This window comes from Bufo gargarizans, chromosome 4 (assembly GCF_014858855.1).
Source record: "Bufo gargarizans isolate SCDJY-AF-19 chromosome 4, ASM1485885v1, whole genome shotgun sequence".
NCBI lineage: Eukaryota > Metazoa > Chordata > Amphibia > Anura > Bufonidae > Bufo > Bufo gargarizans.
Window position 1 is genome coordinate 41,159,378 of NC_058083.1, and position 27,811 is coordinate 41,187,188.

At 44.8% G+C, this 27,811-nt stretch overlaps 1 protein-coding gene across 2 annotated transcripts in view; it reads left to right on the forward strand.

The window, feature by feature from the left end:
• LOC122935129 (cytochrome P450 2C5-like) overlaps window positions 1–27,811 on the forward strand; it is a 102,755-nt gene that overhangs the window by 20,976 nt on the left and 53,968 nt on the right. For both annotated transcript variants that reach the window (XM_044290893.1, XM_044290895.1), the window contains exon 2: window positions 14,241–14,440. In XM_044290893.1, coding sequence (XP_044146828.1) covers window positions 14,258–14,440 — 183 coding nt within the window. In that variant the 5' untranslated portion in view covers window positions 14,241–14,257. The remainder of the gene's footprint in view (window positions 1–14,240; window positions 14,441–27,811) is intronic.

The window sequence follows — 27,811 nt, forward strand, 5'->3', positions numbered from 1 at the left end:
TAGGCAACCCGTTCCTCCACAAAGTCCAGAACAGGGGAAAGTCCCTCTCCAATATTGCAGTATAAGGGAGCCATCTCCCCACTCCTACGACATGTGGTACCTCCTTTTCACACACCACCAGGGTAACCTTAGTGGTGGGATACTCCCGGCGATCCCCATGTATACAGACAATGGTAAGGGTTTGTCTTTCCGGGAGTTTTTCCGTTGCCAGCGACTCATGGACTAGAGTTACCAGGCTCCCAGAGTCCAGCAAGGCCTGCACAGAGTGTCCATTAACAACGACATCACACACCGGAGGGGTGTCCACGGCTAGCAGGGGGTCAGCTATATAAACCGGTTGGGCATAAAAGGAGGACCGGTGAGCGAACCCGCAGGGTTCGGATGCCCTAGGGCAGTTGGCTGCCACATGTCCCCAGTCCTGACAATGCCAACATCTGACCCCCGCAGCCTCCCTCCTCCCCATGGTATTCCTCCCACGGACTGGAGATCCACTCCCCCCCCTTATGTGGTTGGATCCCTTTTTCAGGATCCCGGGTTGGCAACAGGGGCTGACGTGACTTCGGTAGTACTGCTGAGTCCCGCACCAAATCCTGAGTGGCCATATACCTCTCCACCAGGCTACCCAGTTGTTCCAGGCTGCCTGGATCGCCTTGTTCCACCCAGCGCTGTATGGCTCTCGGGAGGGTACGCACGAACCTGTCGACCACGACCCTTTCAACCATCTGAGAAGGGCTCAACATTTCAGGCTGAAGCCATTTTTTTACTAGGTGAAGTAAGTCAAAAGCTTGTGACTTGGTCAGTCGGGACTCGGAAAACACCCACTGATACACCCTGTGCGCTCGCACATAGGTGTTTACCCCCAACCAGGCCAACACCTCACGTTTTAGCCTCTCATAGTCCTTGGCCTCCTCGCAGCTGAGGTCAAAATAGGCCTTTTGTGCGTCCCCCACCAGAAAGGCGCCACCACCTCAGCCCACTGTTCCAATGGCAGCCTCTCTTGCTCCGCGGTTCTTTCGAACACAGTCAGGAATGCCTCTATATCATCTTCCGGACCCATTTTCCTCAGGGCAGATCGGACTTTGTCCCTGGCGGTAGACACAGACGGGGCTGTTGCGGTTGAAACTCCTTGCAGGGATGTTCGCACCGACTCTTGCATGGCTACCAGCTGCTGGATTAAGAGATTGTTCATCTGCTGCTGTGCACACATAGTCTCCTCATGTCTTTTTTGCTGTAGCTCATTACTTTTCCTCTGAGCCTGCAAAGCCTGTTGCTGCTGTAAATTACTCTGAATCAGGTGCTTAATGGCCTCCTTCATCTTGTCAGGAACCATAAAACTTGCAGGCCTGAAATATGACATGCAGTTCAACACAACTTTTGCCTCAGGCCTGCCTCACTGCAGGAATGCCCGCTCCAAGCCACCAATTGTGGGGATGTGCTCGTGGTAGGCTACGGTAGAGGCGGCAGTATTGAGGCAATCACAGACAGTCTTTGTGATACACCGTGAATTTATTCACACCAAAGGCATAACAGGCAATGTGCAGACCACACAGGTGCATATCCACATAGTGCATAAAAAAAAAGTCCTTCCATAGAAAATAAACAGCAGGTTTGAATCACTTTGTTTTTGGACAGACTACACCGGTCCTGCAGGCTTCTAGGCTACCTGCCTTTGTCTCCCTCAATCCAGAGCCCCTTCGGCTAGTAGCACCACAGGTCCCAGGGCTATCCTTCAGTGTGTGCTGCGCCCAGACTCTCCTTGACCAGCACTGACTCTGTCTGTGAAAATCTCCAGCCCAGCAAGACACACCCCATCCTGCTCTTTGACAGGCTGGGTTCTTCAAAGGCCCAGCTCCACCAAAAACCTGGGCTGGCCATGGGGAACAGGCACCCACCCTGCTCTTTACCTGTTCTCAGTAAGAACCGGCCCGGACATGCTGTGCCAGCAGCATTCGCCGCTGTAACCGCAATGATCCGGTTCTTACTTCACTGAGGCCAGGACCTCTGTTGGCACGTATCGTCCGTCCATTATTATCCCGGGGACTCTCCTACAGTATGTGCAAAAGATACATGCTATATAGGCCTCTTCATTTGCTTAGTTTCTGCCCTCCCTTCTGCTTATTATCCCCATGCTTAAGATGTGTTCATTTAATGTGTGGAGGTTGAAATGAGGTCTCCGGGAGCAGGCAGTTCCGAGAACAGCCTCCGGGGGCCGTTCTCGGAACGGCCTGATCCCGGAGACCGCATTTCATTTGAGACCGGCTGGCGCACAGGCACAGGTAAGGACTTACCTGTGCCTCGCCGGACTTGTCAGTTAAGATGGCAGATCACATGTGTTCGCTGGCGAACACTGCGAACTGGCCATCTCTACTCAGATGTGCACATTTGGGAATGTTTATACACCAAATACTGCTCAGGTCTCCTGGCTTTACACTGTTCTAGCACTATTTCAGAAGTTTGCAGAAGGGATTACACATCTTGGGGGTGATATTAATGTGGTACTTCATCCACAGATAGATACTGTACATCAACCGGTACCTCTGCTATGTCACATAAAGCTCTTAGACATGTCTGCATCTCCCTAGCTAGAGCAGAGTTAGTGGATGCGTGGCATTCTCTACACCCAACTGCCAAGGATTTTTCATTTTATTCAACAGCGCATTTGCCCCCCCCCCCCCCCAATGATGTTGCCTTACTGGTCACGTGCTATGATAGGGTCTCTCTCTACTCCTATCAGATCATGCCCCAGTTTTTCTACAATTCCAGCTGAAATCCGTAACTAAACCTGAAATGATTTGGAGACATAATGAGTTATTACTACATAACCCAGATAATGTTAAACAGATTCTGGTAAAGCTCGAGGAATACTTTACATTGAATAAAGACCCGTCTACAGTATGTCGCCTAGTGTTATTTGGAAAGCCCATAAAGAAGTTGCACGGGGACACTTTATATCTTTAGGCTCCTCCCTCAAAAAGGAAGAGAGAGACCTAGATTCTAGATTTGTACAATAAGCATTGGAGGCACTACATAAGCGCCTGCTTGCACCTGACATTCTACAGGATCTAGATCTATTATGAGCTGAACTCAAAAATGTCCTGAATAGCAGGTCGGCCAAGTTATATTTGTTGGCTAAGTTCCAGTACTACGCCCATGGGGACAAAGCGTAATCTTATATCCATAGTATCCAATCTACCTCAGCTCAATCCCTACTCCATACTAAGCAGATAGCAGCCAGGTTTGCTGAATATAATACTCAACTTTATAATATTAAGCCCCCGACATCCCAAGCTGGTATAAATGATAGGATACTATAGACAACTGTTACATTCATTGGCACTGCCGTCTGTTACAACAGATCTAATTTTGCCCTTCACAATTGAGGAGCTCACTAGAGCTTCAAAAACCACCCCATTACATAAGAGCCCTGGCCCAGTTGGACTACCCACAAAATATTATGACACCTTTAAGGAGTCGTTACTCCCCAAGTTTCTTACTGTGTGCAACTTCGTCTGGTCCGGGCAGATTCCCCACCTGCATATGCTAGCGGCCCAGATTGCTATTATCCCCAAGGAGGGAAAAGACCCGACACTTTGTGCTAGCTACCGCCCAATATCCTTGATCAATAGTGATCTAAAATTGCTTGCTAAAATGCTATCTCTGAGGATTCAACCTTTGCTGCCTCAGTTGATTAACATGGAGCAAGTGGGGAATTGTGACCGGTCTTGAGGGCCGTATGGCTACTTGCCAACTCCTAAATATCATTCATTACGCACACCAATCTTCTGCACCTCTGGTCCTTCTTGGCACAGATGCTGAGAAGGCTTTTGAAAGGGTGGATTGGGTGTTCATGCTTTTCACCTTCCAGTGAAACTCATAGACACCCTAAGGGCAATGTATAAGAGCCCTAGTGTGAGAGTGTTTGTAAATGGTGCCCTGTCCCTCTCTTTTGATATCAGTAATGGGACTAGACAAGGGTGCCCTCTGTCCTCTTTGCTGTTCGTATTCACCATTGAACCTCTCTTGCAGGCATTCTAGAGAGATACCAGTTTGAAGGGCATGGAGATCTAACGTATTAACCATACTCAGGCTGCGTTTGCAGGCGTAGTGTAGTCCGAAGCACTGCAAAAAGAGGGTAGTTGAACTTGGATGGTGTAGAAGGTGGAATAAACCGAGTACAGACTTTGCAGTAACTTTGAACACAGCTTTACTTGGTATAAACGGTAATCCAAACAGTTTCCAAATGGTTTCTTGGTCATCAGCAGGTATTGGCTTTACTTTAGCAGGCAAACATTCTGCAACAACTTCAGCTCTGCTATGTGGTAGCTCTCTCAGCTCTGCTATGCTATGCTGGTTTAAAGGGAACCTGTCACCGGGATTTTGTGTATAGAGCTGAGGACATGGGTTGCTAGATAGCCACTAGCACATCCGCAATACCCAGTCCCCATAGCTCTGTGTGCTTTTATTGTGTAAAAAAACGATTTGATACATATGCAAATTAATCTGAGATGAGTCCTGTACGTGAGATGAGTCAGGGACAGGACTCATCTCAGGTCAATTTGCATATGTATCAAATCGGTTTTTATACACAATAAAAGCGCACAGAGCTATGGGGACTGGGATGTGCTAGCGGCCATCTAGCAACCCATGTCCGCAGCTCTATACACAAAATCCCGGTGACCGGTTCCCTTTAAATAGGAACTTTCTCTTCTGCTGGAACTTAGATTAGCTGTAGTTTAGAGGCCTAGGCTCTGAAGTCTACATGGTTGCCTGTCCCCTCCTGGGCTGGCATTGCCTCCATCCAAGCTGAAGTTGGAGCTTGAGGTACTCAAAGCCAGGACAAAAAGTTCCTAGGATTATAAAGTAAGAGATTATTACTTTATAATCCTAGGAACTTTTTGTCCTGGCTTTGAGTACCTCAAGCTCTAACTTCAGCTTGGATGGAGGCAATGCCAGCCCAGGAGGGGACAGGCAACCATGTAGACTTCAGAGCCTAGGCCTCTGGGCCTAGCAGAGCAGGCAATGCTCTGCTAGCCAACACACAACCTCTCCCTAAGGAGAGTGGACTACACTCTGACTCACTGACTAACTAAACTCCTCCTCTTCAGAGAGGGCTGGAATGGAACTAGATGGTTCCTCTCCAGGAAACTTGCTCTGCCACGTTTGCTACCACCTGCTGGTGAACCAGGCAATTACATTACATGAGCATTAAACATGTCGGGTGGTAATAATTCAATTAAGAATTATTAATTATGGTCATAAAAATAATTAACCATAAAAAAATAATTTAATAAAATTTGTCATAAATTCTAAAAATCATGACCTGGTGAATTGTAGACAACCTAATTGATACAATTTACATCTGAGTCCGACTATTTCCTCAGATAAATAAGTTCTTTTTGACGTGAGATGACATTAATGATAAAACATGTAGTTCTGCATTATACAATAATACACAGGTTTATAAAAAATATGCAGATATATATGTTTATAATCTTGTAACCAATAAAAGTAAATAAACACAATGATACATGCAAATGAATATACACTCACCTAAAGAATTATTAGGAACACCTGTTCTATTTCTCATTAATGGGATTATCTAGTCAACCAATCACATGGCAGTTGCTTCAATGCATGTAGGGTTGTGGCCCTGGTCAAGACAATCTCCTGAACTCCAAACTGAATGTCAGAATGGGAAAGAAAGGTGATTTAAGCAATTTTGAGCGTGGCATGGTTGTTGGTGCCAGACGGGCCTGTCTGAGTATTTCACAATCTGCTCAGTTACTGGGATTTTCACGCACAACCATTTCTAGGGTTTACAAAGAATGGTGTGAAAAGGGGAAAACCTCCAGTATGCAGCAGTCCTGTGGGCGAAAATTCCTTGTTGATGCTAGAGGTCAGAGGAGAATGGGCCGACTGATTCAAGCTGATAGAAGAGCAACGTTGACTGAAATAACCACTCGTTACAACTGAGGTATGCAGCAAAGCATTTGTGAAGCCACAACATGCACAACCTTGAGGCGGATGGGCTACAACAGCAGAAGACCCCACCGGGTACCACTCATCTCCACTACAAATAGGAAGGCTAGAATAGGAGGCTACAATTTGCACGAGCTCACCAAAATTGGACTGTTGAAGACTGGAAAAATGTTGCCTGGTCTGATGAGTCTCGATTTCTGTTGAGACATTCAAATGGTAGAGTCTGAATTTGGCGTAAACAGAATGAGAACATGTATCCATCATGCCTTGTTACCACTGTGCAGGCTGGTGGTGGTGGTGTAATGGTGTGGGGGATGTTTTCTTGGCACACTTTAGGCCCCATAGTGCCAATTGGCCATCATTTAAATGCCACGGGATACCTGAGCAGTTCTGAAGGCAAAAGGGGGTCCAACACCGTATTAGTATGGTGTTCCTAATAATTCTTTAGGTGAGTGTATATAGCGTTAATATAGAGCATTACATGCTTAACAATACATGTGAGTGGAAATAACTTGTCACATTATAACCAAGCTATTATTAGGTTAGGATACCAAAGTAGGAACACAAGTTATATACATTACCGCTGTTCAGAGAAAGCCTCATGATATCAGGACGGGCATGTCTAATCCTAGACATCAATATGGAATGCTAGATACATTCCGCCCCCCTCTAACCAACTACACATCACATGACTTCAGGCATGGGCAAATCCATTCAAGGATATAACTTAGAAGAAATAACTGTATCCTTCCGCCCCATCCTGGACTATTTTCACACATATAACTTTGGTAAGAACATTAAGACAAATAAAAGGGATATAGGATCTTTGCTAGACCATATCTTAAATGGGAAGGACTTGAAATAAGTCTTTCCTGTGGGAATCCATCACTTAGCTTGGCGAAGAATGTTCTATCAATATATATATATATATCTAAGCAATTATTTAATGCTTTGCTAAATTATGAGTCTAGATTCTTCTGCAGGTAGAATGAAGCCTCATAATATCCTAAGACTACACCTCAAATATGGAGATGATCAATTAATTAATTTATTTATTTATTTGCCAATCCAGATGGTATAATTTCACCCACACTATCAAATTAGTCTTAATAAAATGAAATATCATTTTCTGTGTCTCTTACCAAGTCCTAGTAGAAATCTCACTTCTGCTCCTAGGAAAGCTGGGTGGTCCATCATAGCACATCTCACCATGGCTTTTCCTCTTGATAGACCCCTCTAGAGAGCTCCACTTCTCTCTCCTCTCCTCTTTCTTGTCTGTGTCCCTTTTGTGTCCCCCCTGTGTATGGTTTATGATCACAAACTTATCAGTTAGACACACCTTCCTAATTTGGAAGTTTCCAATCATTGTCGGATGGGTGTGACTATTGATAAGAAATGACATCATAACCTTACCCAGAATGCACTTTTGCTACTGTTGTAATGTCACCTACTCATACCTAGGTGGCACTGCTGTGTAAGCTATTTGCATCATAGTATAAAGGGTTAACTTTTGTAAGTCTGAATAAAGGTATAATATACAATTGACCTTAAAAGCTTTAATTCAAGGCTATAGGGATTAGATTTGACACTTGTAGCAATTAGAGACAGACCTCTAGGCGTCTCTCTGAATGTTTCTCACACTGTTTATTTGTGTATCGTAAATAACTTGAATGGCTTTGTTTTCTCAGAGATATCAGTACCTCCTCTCATACCAAAGAGGTGAATAATTGTTACAAAACACACATCTTCACAGACACTCTTTTAGAGACAAAGATTCTCCTAATGAGAAATATATATAATATACTGGATACATGTTGTCTTCATAACATATAACAGTATAATATATATTATATGTCCTACTGATTGTCTTATGCTAAGGACTAAGGCTCATTAAATGAATACATACATATTATATATTTTGCTTCATTAATAAATGCCTAATTGTATAGGTAATTATCACCAGCTGCATAGAGCTTATCTTTACCTCCCTGTCATAAATTTTAAAGTAGACAAGGAGTATTCTTCTCAGACTGGTACATTTATGAGAAGAATAACGCTAAAAAGTAGAAACCTTCGTGTGACCTTACTTTGGCCTTCTCAAGACATACAAAATTGTAACTATAGTCGAGCATGGCTCTTAAAGGGAATGAACATTCATCTTGACTAGAATGAATTGGATATCAATGCATTTACCTATGAAAAGGCACAACAAACAGTTACAGGAATAAATATGCACAGTGTGAAGGACATGATAGAAATGCAATTGATGACATGGATTAGCGCATAGGAGACTGTAGCAAGGTGTCGAAAGGAGTACTAATGGCACTCCGGGACATTAAATTTTGGCTCGACCATGGAGTTCCCAGAATAACTCAACTTTTATTTGGATACAAGGAACAACACAGAATTAAGGTTAGTGAAATACAATAAATGAAACAGTAGTAAGGACCCCTAAGTGTGTGTGCACACCGACACAGTTACTGTTTGGTTCACTCACGGTTTGGATACCCCTTTTTAGGTATAACTTCTTCCATGTGATCACACTGGGAGCACTCAGTGATGTCATCAAGCTCAGCGCAGGGTCTTCAGCAGGTAATTTTCAATCAAAAGAGGAGCGGACTGCCTCTGCGCGAGCAAATGGTGAACGGTTTTAGGCTACTTTCACACTAGCGTTTGGCTGTCCGCTTGTGAGCTCCGTTTGAAGGGGCTCACAAGCGGACCCGAACGCTTCCGTCCAGCCCTAATGCATTCTGAGTGGACGCGGATCCGCTCAGAGTGCATCAGTCTGGCGGCGTTCAGCCTCCGCTCCGCTCAGCAGGCGGACACCTGAACGCTGCTTGCAGCGTTCGGGTGTCCGCCTGGCCGTGCGGAGGCGTGCGGATCCGTCCAGATTTACAATGTAAGTCAAATGGGACGGATCCGTTTGAAGATGACACACCATGGCTCAATCTTCAAACGGATCCGTCCACCATTGACTTTCAATGTAAAAGTCTGGACGGATCCGCTCAGGCTACTTTCACACTTAGACGGAGCCACCGTCTGCATTATATGAGCGGATCCGTTCAGAACGGATCCGCTCTGAAGGCTAGTGTGAAAGTAGCCTTATAGGGCTGTGACATCACAGGGGCTGGCCTAGATGCTGATTGGCTGTCTGCATGACATTGTGGGTGCTCTCGCATTCCCAGGCTTCTTACTTTCACTTTGTAACATGTGTAGACACCATTTTAGGGAAAAAATCAGTTTGTTACCACGAAGCGCTAGGAAATTCGGATTCGGTGCGAATAAAAGTAGCTCAACCACAGATAGCTAGATAGATAAAAAGATTTTTTTAAAAGCAGCACACAAATCAGTGGGTGCAATCCCTCCAAAAAAAACGTCGACCAAGGTCCACTTGAATATATTAAAGAAAAGAAGGCAGCACTCCAAAAACGTTGTGAAAAAAAGTGGATGGTTTATTAACCCATCTAGCAGCAACGTTTCAGCTCTACTCAATGGAGCCTTTGTTTTCCTTGATAGATAGATAGATAGATAGATAGATAGATAGATAGATAGATAGATAGATAGATAGATTCCAAGCCCTCCCGATACATATTCCTGCTTCCTTTTATGCTCAAATCAGAAGCATATTCACAACCTTCCTATGGAATACTAAAAGGCCTAGATTAGCTACCATCTACATAGTAGTAGTGAAGGCTCCCATCACCATAAATCCTTGCTACATCAAGGTATCCCAGGCAATGCAAAGCCCCAAAATCAACTTACTGAAAACCAGCCCGGCCAGATAATCACCCCACACCACCTCACAAAAGCCAGAATCAGGAACACAGTAAACAAGAGACAAGAGGAATATGTCAGTGAATGGAGGAAGGAGGTGAGAGCATCCCAGAAGCTGATGGTGTACCAGAGCCTGCAGAGAGACTAAAAACTGGCCCCATATCTGGAGAAACTAGGGAACCACAGAGACCGGAAAATCTTGAGCCGCTACAGAATAAGCGCCCACAGCCTGGCCGTCGAATCCGGACAGCATCGACAGAGCTACATGCCTAGAGAAAGCAGACTGTGCCAGAAGTGCCACCTGGAGGAAGTGGAGGATAAGGCGCACTTCCTGATATACTGTCCCAAATACTCAGCAGTGAGGGACATTCACTTTAGGAGACTCTCTGATATACTCCCAGACTTCAGCTCCATGGAGGAGGAAGAGAAGCTGCCCATCTTGCTGGGAGAGGATGACAACACTGTGGACATAGCAGCACAATATATCAGTGCCTGCCACAGACTGAGAGGAGCCTGATACGCCATGGACTCCGATACCCTGACCCCGGGTGTGTCCCCATTTCTCAACCCCCTATTTTCCACATGTTTTGGCAATACTAATGTATAATTTTAGACCTTCCAATAAAGCTTTATTGATTTGATTGATTGATTGATAGATATGAGATAGATATATAGATAGATAGATACTATCCATACAGAAAATGCAGCACTCCTCTTGTAGCAAAAGTATTCTTTATTCACCAAACAGCACGGTTTTAAATTATGATAAATTCTTTCTCAATTCTTTACCATAGCCTCAGTAGTATATCTAAATACACACAGCAGTAGTGATGTCATATTATCAATTACATATGCAAATAAACCAAGTACACAATTCAATAATATCATAAACATATTCAAAACTGTATATCATTATATTATCATATTACAACTTACATAAAATAACCAATGAAGGGAATTCTGGGCTTGGAAAACAATACTGTTTCATGGGGGTCCAGCTCCACCTGGTGTGCAGGAGTGAAATTTTAGGCGTGTGTCCCAAACGTCCTCATTGCCTAGACACAGTTCTGATGTAGGTCTAGACCGTCACATCTGACCAGTAACATCAGAAGCAGAACACCAATAGAAGAAGAAAGCAGCACTAGAAAACAAAGTCCATACAAGGGTAATGTGGATCTTGATCCAGGGTCAGCAAAGTCAAAAAAGAAGGTACTGGAGCACTCCAAAATTGACGAAGAAACCGCGGTGTGTTAATTCTTCTTTAATAAAACATTGCTATGGACATAGAAGAATAAACACAGAGTGGTTTCTTTATCAATATTGGAGTGCTACTATCCCTTCTTTTTCTAGACAGAGAGACAGATTATAGTTAGATAGATAGATAGATAGATAGATAGATAGATAGATAGATAGATAGATAGATAGGAGATAGATACATACATAAATAATATATCATAAACAGATATATAGATAGATAATAAATAACTGTACCATAAATGATAGACAGATAGATATGAGATAGCTACATACATAAATAATACATAATAAACAGATATATAGAAATACAGCCCGCCAGGTATCCAGGCCGCATTAGTAAAACTCTACAATGTTGTGCTTAGTGCCGGCTACTTCCCCCAGAGCTGGAACCAGGGCATCATCACCCCCATACACAAGGGCGGAGACAGGTACGACCCAGCCAACTATAGAGGGATATGCGTCAGCAGCAACCTGGGAAAACTCCTCAGCAGTATCCTGAATAAGAGGATCCTCAGTTTCCTTACCCAGCACAACATCCTCAGCAGAAGCCAAGCAGGCTTCATACCAAACCACCGCACTACGGACCACATCTACACCCTGCAGAGCCACATCAAGAGCCATGTCCACAATACAAAGCATGGAAAGATCTATGCCTGCTTTGTGGACTTTAAGAAGGCCTTTGACTCTATGTGGCATCCGGGCCTATTCCTGAAACTTCTTGAAAGAGGAATAGGAGGAAAAACATGATGTCATCAGAAGTTCCTACACTGAGAACAGATGCAGCGTGAAGGTAAATGGGAGGAGAACGGCTTATTTCCGGCAGAGCCGAGGAGTCAGATAGGGCTGCAGCCTCAGTCTAACCCTGTTTAACATCTGCATCAATAAGCTGGCGGCGTCTCTGGAGTCCTCCACATCACCTGGTCTCACCCTCTATGACACCGAGGTGAAATTTCTCCTTTATGCAGATGATCTTCTGCTACTATTGCCAACTGAGAAAGGTCTCCAAGATAACCTGAAAATCCAGGAGAAGTTCAGTAACACGTGGGCACTGCCCATTAATCCAAAGAAAACCAACATCATGGTGTTCCAGAAAAGAAATCGAAAAGCAGCCGGGCGTCCTCCCTTCCTGCTAAACAACTGTCCAATTTCAGAAACCGACAACTACACCTACCTGGGCCTAGAGATCAGCCAATCAGGGAGTTTTAAGAAAGCCATGGAAACACTGAAAGACAAGGCAAGCAAAACCTTCTATGCCATCAGAAGGCGTCTGTATCACCTTAAAGCATCAGTGACCGTCTGGCTTAAAATCCTTGACACCATCATTGCCCCAATCCTCCTGCATGGCAGCGAAGTCTGGGGCCCAGACACATACCCAGACTGGGCAAAGTAGGACTCTGGGCCAACAGAACTATTCCACCTAGAACGCTGCAAACACTTTCTCCAGGTCCACAGGAGCACCTCGAACAGCGCCTGTCGAGCAGAACTGGGCAGATTCCCACTCTACTTTGCTGTACAAAAGAGGGCGCTATCATTCAGAGCCCATCTTCATAGCAGCAGTCCCAGATCCCACCATCACAAAGCCTTGCTACACCAAGAAGCCCCAGAAAAACAAAGCACCCTGCAACAAGTCACCCAAACGCAGCCTTCCCAAGCCACCAACCAATATAGCCTGACAAAGGGCAAAATCCAGAGGACGATGCACAAGTACAAAGAGGAGTATATTAGCGTCTGGAGGAACGACATAAGAACATCCCATAAGCTGACAGTATACCAGAGCCCCATATCTGGAGAAACTCCCCAATCCAAAAGGCCGACAGATCCTGAGCCGGTACAGACTGAGCGCCCACAGCCTGCTCATTGAATCTGGGCGTCACCGACAGAAGTACATGCCCAGGGAGAGCAGACTGTGCCAGCAGTGCGACCAGGAGGCCGTGGAGGATGAGGCTCATTTCCTGCTGTGGTGCCCCAAATACTCAGCAATGAGGGAGACTTACTTCAGGAGACTGTCTGATCTCTGCCCAGACTTCATCTCCATGGAGGAGGAAGAAAGACTCTCCATACTGCTGGTGGAAGAGGAGAACACAGTGGCCACAGCAGCACAATATATTACTGCCTGCCATAGACTGAGAGGAGCCTGATTCTCACCCCCTCACGAGAATTTGGAGTGCTGCCTTGTTCTTTGGACGTATTTACAGTGGAGGAGAAGCCTGCCTACCCTGAGATTACACCTTATTCACACAGTCTGACTGTGCTGCTGCTCTATCTGTGTTGATGTACATAGATAGATAGATAACAGATAGGAGATGGATAGATAGATAGATAGATAGATAGATAGATAGATAGATAGATAGATAGATATGAAATTAAAAATAGATGAGCAGCACACAATTCCAATAGGTGCAATTCCTTGAAAAGGACCACGGACTTGATCCAATTAGATATATGCAGGAAAAGATTCCAAGGCAGCATACAAATATCCGTAAAAAGCAAAAGGGTATTTTATTCACCCATGTGTGAACAGCAACGTTTCAGCTCTCTCTATGGAGCCTTTGGCTTGACAAAGGCTCCATAGAGAGAGCTGAAACCTTTGTATTTTAACGGATATTTGTGTGCTGCCTTGGATTCTTTTCCTACATAGATAGATAGATAGATAGATAGATGAGATAGATTGATAGATAGATAGATAGTAGAGACAGGAAAACTGGCCATAGACTCTAAAGGGAAATGTTCCAGGGGGCCAATGCCCAAGGGATTCCCTGAAGCCTCCTCATGACTATTGACCAGCTACGTAATGATGTGAGGCTCTCAGTGTTGGTTAAGGTTTGTATCCTTTCCTTCTGAATTCAATTGTATAATCATCCTCTGGATGTGGCAGCTGGCGCTGATGATAAAAAGGGGCAGCTTCTGGGGTGGTATTTTGTGCTGCACTATGGTGTTGCTGAACCCACCTGCTTCTGTTGTCCCTGTCTACTTGTGTTAGCCCCATGTACTTGTGTTGCCCCGCCTTCTGTCAACGTTGACCTGCCTACAACATAGGGCCACTTTTATTTTATTTTTTCAAGGGACACTTTAACTTCCCAGTCCACCCTTGGAAATTTTGAAATTAATTTCAGGTCCGATTAACACATGCTTACATTGTGGATTATACCTAATGACAAACACAGCCCTGAAACATGAATCAAATGCTGTCTGTTACCCACCAGGTCATGATTCTATTTGTCTTTCCATAGAAACCTTTCCTGGCATCATGAACATCTCTGATCCCATCACACTGGTTCTGTCCATCATTTTATGCATTTTTCTTGCCCTATTTTTCTTTGGATGGAAAAGAAACGCTCATTATAATCTGCCCCCTGGGCCCAGACCGTTACCAATCATTGGAAACCTGCACATTCTAGACCTGAAGAAACCGTATCTGACCCTTCATCAGGTAAAATTCAGACTGTATGATTATTCCATCCTGGTTCTGGTTCTGTCTCCTGGAAGCCATGAGAATATAATAAACTGCATACAGTATAGAAAGTCAGTATTTAAAAGGAACCTGTTATGTTGACCATGGTACCTGATCTGCAGTCAGCCTGCTATATAATGGGGAGCTAAGCAGATGGATATATAGTTTTGTGGGAAAAGATTGAACATAACTAGTATTTTATTTATTTAAATCCCTCTTTATTCTGGGTTAGAAGTCAAGTATGCGGTCCTAATCTGTGACTGAGCTCTACATATATGCTCACTCTGCCCACTGGACGCCAAAGCCCACAATGAGGGGGGATTTCAATCAATAAGTAACCAGTTATACTGAATCTTTTTGCACAATGCAATATATCAATCTGCTCAGCTCCTTCTGCTGAATAACATGATGCTGGTAGATTATACAGCATTTTCATGGTGACAGGTTCCCTTTAAAGAGACTATGTACTTGGTGCGATTCCTTTTGTTGAAGGGTCACAAATACTTTTGTATGGATTCTGGCAGCATTTCTTTGAAGGGGTATTCCCATCTGGGACATATCACTAGGATATTCCATCAGTGTTAGATAGGTGTGGGCCCAACCTCTGTGACCTGCTCCTATCTCCAGAATGAGGTCCCACGAACTGATGAGAGAGCCCACCAAACAAGTGTGGCCACCCTGCATACACCTCTATAGAGTTCCAAAATGATTTGAGCGCTAAACAGCTTATCCCCCCAAAAAAATAAGCCTCATATGGCTTTATGAATGGAACATTTAAAAAGTTATGGCTATTGGAACAATGGGAGGAAAAAAACAAAAATGCAAAACAAAACATGGGTCCCGTATTATAAGCTCAAAAATGTACACATTAAAATTGTAAATGTCTCTGTTCAGTCAAATGGAAAACTACTGAAAGAACAGAAATATTTTTGTAACACTATAGACACGAATCCCTTTAAAAAAAAAAAAGAATGATTTCCATATTCCAAGTGTAAAATCGAAAACTATGCAAATATATACTATGAACCGGATGATATTTCACTGCTAATACCAGATGGGCCAAACATGGTGGATAGATCAAACAAGGCTGTTGGATTATTGCCATAAGGGACAGGAGCCTGAAAACTATTAGCTGCTGTATAATATGTGTTAACCAAACAGGGGTTGTTGCAGGTATGGGGTTTGGCTGGTTAGATGTTGGGCACAATATGCCAATTATTGCTCTTATGGCCTGCAATCTCCTGAAAATACCCCTTTTGTATGATAATTACATAAAGGGGCAACATGGGACCAGTAGTTGACCACTATACACATTTACCTAATAAAGTTATACTTACCTTTAACCCTTGCATCCTGAAACTACATATCAAGAGTACCTTGTGGTGCAGCAGGTGACCGGCAGTTGGATCCAACAAAATGATCAAAGAGGAGTCAAAAACTGTCATGGCGCATCCCTGGACTGAGAGAAGAAGTTGCAAACCCACTTCTCCAACCCCAACAGCTCTCCTGCCCTACAGGTGGAGGACCCTCCTTCTGCCATCTGCTTTTCTCCTTTTCCACATCATCTAATACAGATGATATGTCATAGGAAAATTCAGCTACTTCTCTCTCTGCATCTTGCTGACTTTTTTTTGGACATAGAGACCACAAAGGATGATTTGTAAGAAGTGAAGCCAGCAAAAGATGAGGATGGTCATCATTATGATCTGGCCCCCCGGCACAATTAAAAGCTCTCTGCAACACTGTCCCTAGTGCATAAGCGCTTTTCACGTCTCTCCCTATGCTCAGCTCACAGTGAAATGGTGGAGACTGTGCGGCATGTTGATCAACTGTCGCTTCTTCATACCTTTATTAGTTTTTCATAAATTTTTATTTTTATTTCTTGCTTGATTTCTAAACATAATAAATTATTAATAGCACCACGACCTTTGTGATTTTTACATTCAACCTGAGATATACTGAGTGCCTCCCAAACCCCAAAACTATTGTATTTATTGTATTTTGCGACACCGGGGTGAGTCGCTGGGTAGAGCACCTTGCCATTCGTTTACAGTTTGGTGTAGCCACTGATCCAGTTCATTTATTTATATCAGGATATAACCTACACTGACTATCTCCCACTAACTATCTGTATTATATATATATATATATATATATATATATATATGTACAGCCAGGTCCATAAATATTGGGACATGGACACAATTCTAACATTTTTGGCTCTATACACCACCACAATGGATTTGAAATGAAACTAACAAGATGTGCTTTACCTGCAGACTGTCGGCTTTGAGGGTATTTACATCCAAATCAGGTGAACGGTGTAGGAATTACAACAGTTTGCATATGTGCCTCCCACTTGTTAAGGAACCAAAAGTAATGGGACAATTGGCTTCTCAGCTGTTCCATGGCCAGGTGTGTGTTATTCCCTCATTATCCCGATTACAATGAGCAGATAAAAGGTCCAGAGTTCATTTCAAGTGTGCTATTTGCATCTGGAATCTGTTGCTGTCAACTCTCAAGATGAGATCCAAAGAGCTGTCACTGTCAGTGAAGCAAGCCATCATTAGGCTGAAAAAAACACAACAGACCCATCAGAGAGATAGCAGAAACATTAGTCGTGGCCAAAACAACTGTTTGGAACATTCTTAACCCCTTAAGTAGGGATGAGCGAACTCGAACTGTATAGTTCGGGTTCGTACCGAATTTTGGGGTGTCCGTGACACGGACCCGAACCCGGACATTTTCGTAAAAGTCCGGGTTCGGGTTCGGTGTTCGTCGCTTTCTTGGCGCTTTTGTGACGCTTTCTTGGCGCTTTTTGAAAGGCTGCAAAGCAGCCAATCAACAAGCGTCATACTACTTGCCCCAAGAGGCCATCACAGCCATGCCTACTATTGGCATGGCTGTGATTGGCCAGAGCACCATGTGACCCAGCCTCTATTTAAGCTGGAGTCACATAGCGCCGCCCGTCACTCTGCTCTGATTAGCGTAGGGAGAGGTTGCGGCTGCGACAGTAGGGCGAGATTAGGCAGATTAACTCCTCCAAAGGACTTGATTAACTGATCGATCTGCAGCTGTGGATCATTGAGCTGCTGATCCTCAATTGCTCACTGTTTTTAGGCTGCACAGACCGTTTGTCAGTCTCATTTTTCTGGGGTGATCGGCGGCCATTTTGTGTCTTGTGGTGCGCCAGCACAAGCTGCGACCAAGTGCATTTAACCCTCAATGGTGTGGTTGTTTTTTGGCTAAAGCCTACATCAGGGTGAAGCTGTCACACCAAGTGCATTTAACCAGCAATAGTCTGTTCATTTTTTGGCCATATACAAAATCAGGGGCAAGCTGCGCCTATCACCAAGTGCATTTAACCCTCAATGGTGTGGTTGTTTTTTGGCTAAAGCCTACATCAGGGTGAAGCTGTCACACCAAGTGCATTTAACCAGCAATAGTCTGTTCATTTTTTGGCCATATACAAAATCAGGGGCAAGCTGCGCCTGTCACCAAGTGCATTTAACCCTCAATGGTGTGGTTGTTTTTTGGCTAAAGCCTACATCAGGGTGAAGCTGTCACACCAAGTGCATTTAACCAGCAATAGTCTGTTCATTTTTTGGCCATATACAAAATCAGGGGCAAGCTGCGCCTGTCACCAAGTGCATTTAACCCTCAATGGTGTGGTTGTTTTTTGGCTAAAGCCTACATCAGGGTGAAGCTGTCACACCAAGTGCATTTAACCAGCAATAGTCTGTTTATTTTTTGGCCATATCCCAGTCTAATTCTGTCACTAAATCCATACCGGTCACCCAGCGCCTAAATACTAGGCCTCAAATTTATATCCAGCTAAATCTGTCCCTAGTGCTGTAGCTGGGCGAGTTATTTAGTGTCCGTTCAAGCACATTTCTTGTTCTGGGTTGAAATACAATTCCCAATTTAGCAATTTCATAATTTAGTGGTTCCTGCTATATCAGAGCTATTTGAAATCTATCCCAAAAAGGGTATATAATATTGAAGGTGCACATTGGGTCATTCAGAATAACTTCACACACACCCGCTACTGTGTATTTCCAAGTCTAATTCTGTCACTAAACCCATACCTGTCACCCAGCGCCTAAATACTAGGCCTCAAATTTAAATCCCTCTAAATCTCTCAGTTACCGCTGTACTGTTGTTGCTGGGCAAGATATTTAGTGTCCGTCAAAGCACATTTTTTGTTCTGGGTTGAAGTACAATTCCCAATTTAGCAATTTCATAATTTAGTGGTTTCTGCTATATCAGAGCTATTTGAAATCTATCCCTAAAAGGGTATATAATATTGAAGGTGCACATTGGGTCATTCAGAATAACTTCACACACACCCGCTACTGTGTATTTCCAAGTCTAATTCTGTCACTAAACCCATACCTGTCACCCAGCGCCTAAATACTAGGCCTCAAATTTAAATCCCTCTAAATCTCTCGTTACCCGCTGTACTGTTGTTGCTGGGCAAGATATTTAGTGTCCGTCAAAGCACATTTTTTGTTCTGGGTTGAAGTACAATTCCCAATTTAGCAATTTCATAATTTAGTGGTTTCTGCTATATCAGAGCTATTTGAAATCTATCCCTAAAAGGGTATATAATATTGAAGGTGCACATAGGGTCATTCAGAATAACTTCACACACACGCTTCTGTGCATTTCCAAGTCTAATTCTGTCACTAAATCCATACCGGTGACCCAGCGCCTAAATACTAGGCCTCAAATTTAAATCCCTCTAAATCTCTCGTTACCCACCGCTGTACTGTTGTTGCTGGGCAAGATATTTAGTGTCCGTCAAAGCACATTTTTTGTTCTGGGTTGAAGTACAATTCCCAATTTAGCAATTTCATAATTTAGTGGTTTCTGCTATATCAGAGCTATTTGAAATCTATCCCTAAAAGGGTATATAATATTGAAGGTGCACATAGGGTCATTCAGAATAACTTCACACACACGCTTCTGTGCATTTCCAAGTCTAATTCTGTCACTAAATCCATACCGGTGACCCAGCGCCTAAATACTAGGCCTCAAATTTAAATCCCTCTAAATCTCTCGTTACCCACCGCTGTACTGTTGTTGCTGGGCAAGATATTTAGTGTCCGTCAAAGCACATTTTTTGTTCTGGGTTGAAGTACAATTCCCAATTTAGCAATTTCATAATTTAGTGGTTTCTGCTATATCAGAGCTATTTGAAATCTATCCCTAAAAGGGTATATAATATTGAAGGTGCACATAGGGTCATTCAGAATAACTTCACACACACGCTTCTGTGCATTTCCAAGTCTAATTCTGTCACTAAATCCATACCGGTGACCCAGCGCCTAAATACTAGGCCTCAAATTTAAATCCCTCTAAATCTCTCGTTACCCACCGCTGTACTGTTGTTGCTGGGCAAGATATTTAGTGTCCGTCAAAGCACATTTTTTGTTCTGGGTTGAAGTACAATTCCCAATTTAGCAATTTCATAATTTAGTGGTTTCTGCTATATCAGAGCTATTTGAAATCTATCCCTAAAAGGGTATATAATATTGAAGGTGCACATAGGGTCATTCAGAATAACTTCACACACACGCTTCTGTGCATTTCCAAGTCTAATTCTGTCACTAAATCCATACCGGTGACCCAGCGCCTAAATACTAGGCCTCAAATTTAAATCCCTCTAAATCTCTCGTTACCCACCGCTGTACTGTTGTTGCTGGGCAAGATATTTAGTGTCCGTCAAAGCACATTTTTTGTTCTGGGTTGAAGTACAATTCCCAATTTAGCAATTTCATAATTTAGTGGTTTCTGCTATATCAGAGCTATTTGAAATCTATCCCTAAAAGGGTATATAATATTGAAGGTGCACATAGGGTCATTCAGAATAACTTCACACACACGCTTCTGTGCATTTCCAAGTCTAATTCTGTCACTAAATCCATACCGGTGACCCAGCGCCTAAATACTAGGCCTCAAATTTAAATCCCTCTAAATCTCTCGTTACCCACCGCTGTACTGTTGTTGCTGGGCAAGATATTTAGTGTCCGTCAAAGCACATTTTTTGTTCTGGGTTGAAGTACAATTCCCAATTTAGCAATTTCATAATTTAGTGGTTTCTGCTATATCAGAGCTATTTGAAATCTATCCCTAAAAGGGTATATAATATTGAAGGTGCACATAGGGTCATTCAGAATAACTTCACACACACGCTTCTGTGCATTTCCAAGTCTAATTCTGTCACTAAATCCATACCGGTGACCCAGCGCCTAAATACTAGGCCTCAAATTTAAATCCCTCTAAATCTCTCGTTACCCACCGCTGTACTGTTGTTGCTGGGCAAGATATTTAGTGTCCGTCAAAGCACATTTTTTGTTCTGGGTTGAAGTACAATTCCCAATTTAGCAATTTCATAATTTAGTGGTTTCTGCTATATCAGAGCTATTTGAAATCTATCCCTAAAAGGGTATATAATATTGAAGGTGCACATAGGGTCATTCAGAATAACTTCACACACACGCTTCTGTGCATTTCCAAGTCTAATTCTGTCACTAAACCCATACCTGTCACCCAGCGCCTAAATACTAGGCCTCAAATTTAAATCCCTCTAAATCTCTCGTTACCGCTGTCCTGTTGTAGCTGGGAAAGTTATTTAGTGTCCGTCAAAGCACATTTTTTGTTCTGGGTTGAAGTACAATTCCCAATTTAGCAATTTCATAATTTAGTGGTTCCTGCTATATCAGAGCTATTTGAAATCTATCCCAAAAAGGGTATATAATATTGAAGGTGCACATTGGGTCATTCAGAATAACTTCACACACACCCGCTACTGTGTATTTCCAAGTCTAATTCTGTCACTAAACCCATACCTGTCACCCAGCGCCTAAATACTAGGCCTCAAATTTAAATCCCTCTAAATCTCTCGTTACCGCTGTCCTGTTGTAGCTGGGAAAGTTATTTAGTGCCCGTCAAAGCACATTTTTTGTTCTGGGTTGAAGTACAATTCCCAATTTAGCAATTTCATAATTTAGTGGTTCCTGCTATATCAGAGCTATTTGAAATCTATCCCAAAAAGGGTATATAATATTCAAGGTGCACATTGGGTCATTCAGAATAACTTCACACACACGCTTCTGTGCATTTCCAAGTCTAATTCTGTCACTAAATCCATACCGGTCACCCAGCGCCTAAATACTAGGCCTCAAATTTATATCCCGCTGAATTTGAATACAATACATTGGGCCAAATAATATATTTGTTGTTGTGGTGAACCATAACAATGAGAAAAACATCTAGTAAGGGACGCGGACGTGGACATGGTCGTGGTGGTGTTAGTGGACCCTCTGGTGCTGGGAGAGGACGTGGCCGTTCTGCCACATCCACACGTCCTAGTGTACCAACTACCTCAGGTCCCAGTAGCCGCCAGAATTTACAGCGATATATGGTGGGGCCCAATGCCGTTCTAAGGATGGTAAGGCCTGAGCAGGTACAGGCATTAGTCAATTGGGTGGCCGACAGTGGATCCAGCACGTTCACATTATCTCCCACCCAGTCTTCTGCAGAAAGCGCACAGATGGCGCCTGAAAACCAACCCCATCAGTCTGTCACATCACCCCCATGCATACCAGGGAAACTGTCTCAGCCTCAAGTTATGCAGCAGTCTCTTATGCTGTTTGAAGACTCCGCTGGCAGGGTTTCCCAAGGGCATCCACCTAGCCCTTCCCCAGCGGTGAAAGACATAGAATGCACTGACGCACAACCACTTATGTTTCCTGATGATGAGGACATGGGAATACCACCTCAGCATGTCTCTGATGATGACGAAACACAGGTGCCAACTGCTGCGTCTTTCTGCAGTGTGCAGACTGAACAGGAGGTCAGGGATCAAGACTGGGTGGAAGACGATGCAGGGGACGATGAGGTCCTAGACCCCACATGGAATGAAGGTCGTGCCACTGACTTTCACAGTTCGGAGGAAGAGGCAGTGGTGAGACCGAGCCAACAGCGTAGCAAAAGAGGGAGCAGTGGGCAAAAGCAGAACACCCGCCGCCAAGAGACTCCGCCTGCTACTGACCGCCGCCATCTGGGACCGAGCACCCCAAAGGCAGCTTCAAGGAGTTCCCTGGCATGGCACTTCTTCAAACAATGTGCTGACGACAAGACCCGAGTGGTTTGCACGCTGTGCCATCAGAGCCTGAAGCGAGGCATTAACGTTCTGAACCTGAGCACAACCTGCATGACCAGGCACCTGCATGCAAAGCATGAACTGCAGTGGAGTAAACACCTTAAAACCAAGGAAGTCACTCAGGCTCCCCCTGCTACCTCTTCTGCTGCTGCCGCCTCGGCCTATTCTGCTGCTGCCGCCTCGGCCTCTTCCTCCGCCTCTGGAGGAACGTTGGCACCTGCCGCCCAGCAAACAGGGGATGTACCACCAACACCACCACCACCACCTCCGTCACCAAGCGTCTCAACCATGTCACACGCCAGCGTTCAGCTCTCCATCTCACAAACATTTGATAGAAAGCGTAAATTCCCACCTAGCCACCCTCGATCCCTGGCCCTGAATGCCAGCATTTCTAAACTACTGGCCTATGAAATGCTGTCATTTAGGCTGGTGGACACAGACAGCTTCAAACAGCTCATGTCGCTTGCTGTCCCACAGTATGTTGTTCCCAGCCGGCACTACTTCTCCAAGAGAGCCGTGCCTTCCCTGCACAACCAAGTATCCGATAAAATCAAGTGTGCACTGCGCAACGCCATCTGTAGCAAGGTCCACCTAACCACAGATACGTGGACCAGTAAGCACGGCCAGGGACGCTATATCTCCCTAACTGCACACTGGGTAAATGTAGTGGCAGCTGGGCCCCAGGCGGAGAGCTGTTTGGCGCACGTCCTGCCGCCGCCAAGGATCGCAGGGCAACATTCTTTGCCTCCTGTTGCCACCTCCTCCTTCTCGGCTTCCTCCTCCTCTTCTTCCACCTGCTCATCCAGTCAGCCACACACCTTCACCACCAACTTCAGCACAGCCCGGGGTAAACGTCAGCAGGCCATTCTGAAACTCATATGTTTGGGGGACAGGCCCCACACCGCACAGGAGTTGTGGCGGGGTATTGAACAACAGACCGACGAGTGGTTGCTGCCGGTGAGCCTCAAGCCCGGCCTGGTGGTGTGTGATAATGGGCGAAATCTCGTTGCAGCTCTGGGACTAGCCAATTTGACGCACATCCCTTGCTTGGCGCATGTGCTGAATTTGGTGGTGCAGAAGTTCATTCACAACTACCCCGACATGTCAGAGCTGCTGCATAAAGTGCGGGCCGTCTGTTCGCGCTTCCGGCGTTCACATCCTGCCGCTGCTCGCCTGTCTGCGCTACAGCGTAACTTCGGCCTTCCCGCTCACCGCCTCATATGCGACGTGCCCACCAGGTGGAACTCCACCTTGCACATGCTGGACAGACTGTGCGAGCAGCAGCAGGCCATAGTGGAGTTTCAGCTGCAGCACGCACGGGTCAGTCGCACTACAGAACAGCACCACTTCACCACCAATGACTGGGCCTCCATGCGAGACCTGTGTGCCCTGTTGCGCTGTTTCGAGTACTCCACCAACATGGCCAGTGGCGATGACACCGTTATCAGCGTTACAATACCACTTCTATGTCTCCTTGAGAAAACACTTAGGGCGATGATGGAACAGGAGGTGGCCCAGGAGGAGGAGGAGGAGGATGAGGAAGAGGGGTCATTTTTAGCACTTTCAGGCCAGTCTCTTCGAAGTGACTCAGAGGGAGGTTTTTTGCAACAGCAGAGGCCAGGTACAAATGTGGCCAGCCAGGGCCCACTACTGGAGGACGAGGAGGACGAGGATGAGGAGGAGGTGGAGGAGGATGAGGATGAAGCATGGTCACAGCGGGGTGGCACCCAACGCAGCTCGGGTCCATCACTGGTGCGTGGCTGGGGGGAAAGGCAGGACGATGACGATACGCCTCCCACAGAGGACAGCTTGTCCTTACCCCTGGGCAGCCTGGCACACATGAGCGACTACATGCTGCAGTGCCTGCGCAACGACAGCAGAGTTGCCCACATTTTAACCTGTGCGGACTACTGGGTTGCCACCCTGCTGGATCCACGCTACAAAGACAATGTGCCCACCTTACTTCCTGCACTGGAGCGTGATAGGAAGATGCGCGAGTACAAGCGCACGTTGGTAGACGCGCTACTGAGAGCATTCCCAAATGTCACAGGGGAACAAGTGGAAGCCCAAGGCCAAGGCAGAGGAGGAGCAAGAGGTCGCCAAGGCAGCTGTGTCACGGCCAGCTCCTCTGAGGGCAGGGTTAGCATGGCAGAGATGTGGAAAACTTTTGTCAACACGCCACAGCTAACTGCACCACCACCTGATACGCAACGTGTTAGCAGGAGGCAACATTTCACTAACATGGTGGAACAGTACGTGTGCACACCCCTCCACGTACTGACTGATGGTTCGGCCCCATTCAACTTCTGGGTCTCTAAATTGTCCACGTGGCCAGAGCTAGCCTTTTATGCCTTGGAGGTGCTGGCCTGCCCGGCAGCCAGCGTTTTGTCTGAACGTGTATTCAGCACGGCAGGGGGCGTCATTACAGACAAACGCAGCCGCCTGTCTACAGCCAATGTGGACAAGCTGACGTTCATAAAAATGAACCAGGCATGGATCCCACAGGACCTGTCCGTCCCTTGTCCAGATTAGACATTAACTACCTCCCCATAACCATATATTATTGGACTCCAGGGCACTTCCTCATTCAATCCTATTTTTATTTTCATTTTACCATTATATTGCGATGCTACCCAAAGTTGAATGAACCTCTCCTCTGCCTGTGTGCTAGGCCTAAATATATGCCAATGGACTGTTGCAGTGGTGGCTGACGTGAAGCCTGATTCTCTGCTATGACATGCAGACTAATTCTCTGCTGACATGAAGCCAGATTGTCTGTTACGGGACCTCTCTCCTCTGCCTGGGTGCTGGGCCTAAATTTATGACAATGGACTGTTGCAGTGGTGGCTGACGTGAAGCCTGATTCTCTGCTATGACATGCAGACTGATTCTCTGCTGACATGAAGCCAGATCCTCTGTTACGGGACCTCTCTCCTCTGCCTGGGTGCTGGGCCTAAATTTATGACAATGGACTGTTGCAGTGGTGGCTGACGTGAAGCCTGATTCTCTGCTATGACATGCAGACTGATTCTCTGCTGACATGAAGCCAGATCCTCTGTTACGGGACCTCTCTCCTCTGCCTGGGTGCTGGGCCTGAATATATGCCAATGGACTGTTGCAGTGGTGGGTGACGTGAAGCCTCATTCTCTGCTATGACATGCAGACTAATTCTCTGCTGACATGAAGCCAGATTGTCTGTTACGGGACCTCTCTCCTCTGCCTGTGTGTGTGCTGGGCCTAAATATATGCCAATGGACTGTTGCAGTGGTGGCTGACGTGAAGCCTCATTCTCTGCTATGACATGCAGACTGATTCTCTGCTGACATGAAGCCAGATCCTCTGTTACGGGACCTCTCTCCTCTGCCTGGGTGCTGGGCCTAAATTTATGACAATGGACTGTTGCAGTGGTGGCTGACGTGAAGCCTGATTCTCTGCTATGACATGCAGACTGATTCTCTGCTGTCATGAAGCCAGATTGTCTGTTACGGGACCTTTCTCCTCTACCTGGGTTCTGGGCCTAAATTTATGAAAATTGACTCTTACAGTGGTGGGTGACGTGAAGCCTGATTCTCTGCTATGATATGAAGACTGATTCTCTGCTGACATGAAGCCAGATTGTCTGTTACGGGACCTTTCTCCTCTGCCTGGGTTCTGGGCCTAAATTTATGAAAATTGACTCTTACAGTGGTGGGTGACGTGAAGCCTGATTCTCTGCTATGATATGAAGACTGATTCTCTGCTGACATGAAGCCAGATTCTCTGTTACGGGACCTCTCTCCTCTGCCTGGGTGCTGGGCCTAAATTTATGACAATGGACTGTTGCAGTGGTGGCTGACGTGAAGCCTGATTCTCTGCTATGACATGCAGACTGATTCTCTGCTGACATGAAGCCAGATTCTCTGTTACGGGACCTCTCTCCTCTGCCTGTGTGTGTGCTGGGCCTAAATATATGCCAATGGACTGTTGCAGTGGTGGCTGACGTGAAGCCTCATTCTCTGCTATGACATGCAGACTAATTCTCTGCTGACATGAAGACAGATTCTCTGTTACGGGACCTCTCTCCTCTGCCTGGGTGCCGGGGCCTAAATATCTGAGAATGGACTGTTCCAGTGGTGGGTGACGGGAAGCCAGATTCTCTGCTATGGAACCTCTCTCCAATTGATTTTGGTTAATTTTTATTTATTTAATTTTTATTTTAATTCATTTCCCTATCCACATTTGTTTGCAGGGGATTTACCTACATGTTGCTGCCTTTTGCAGCCCTCTAGCTCTTTCCTGGGCTGTTTTACAGCCTTTTTAGTGCCGAAAAGTTCGGGTCCCCATTGACTTCAATGGGGTTCGGGTTCGGGACGAAGTTCGGATCGGGTTCGGATCCCGAACCCGAACATTTCCGGGATGTTCGGCCGAACTTCTCGAACCCGAACATCCAGGTGTTCGCTCAACTCTACCCTTAAGGACTCAGCCCTATTTCACCTAAGGGCTTGGCCATTTTTTGCAAATCTGACCAGTGTCACTTTAAGTGCTGATAACTTTAAAACGCTTTGACTTATCCAGGCCATTCTGAGATTGTTTTTTCGTCACATATTGTACTTCATGACACTGGTAAAATGAAGTAAAAAAAAAATCATTTTTATTTATAAAAAAATACCAAATTTACCAATTTTTTTTTAAAAAATAGCAAATTTCGAAGTTTTAATTTCTCTACTTTTATAATACATAGTAATACCTCCAAAAATAGTTATTACTTTACATTCCCCATATGTCTACTTCATGTTTGGATCATTTTGGTAATGATATTTTATTTTTTGGGGCTGTTACAAGGCTTAGAAGTTTAGAAGCAAATCTTGAAATTTTCAAAACCCAATTTTTAGGGACCAGTTCAGGTCTGAAGTCACTTTGCGAGGCTTACATAATAGAAACCACCCAAAAATGACCCCATTCTAGAAACTACACCCCTCAAGGTATTTAAAACTGATTTTACAAACGTCGTTAACCATTTAGCTGTTCCACAAGAATTAATGGAAAATAGAGATACAATTTCAAAATTTCACTTTTTTGACAGATTTTCCATTTTAATAATTTTTTTCCAGTTACAAAGCAAGGGTTAACAGCCAAAAAAAACTCAATATTTATGGTCCTGATTCTGTAGTTTACAGAAACACCCCATATGTGGTCGTAAA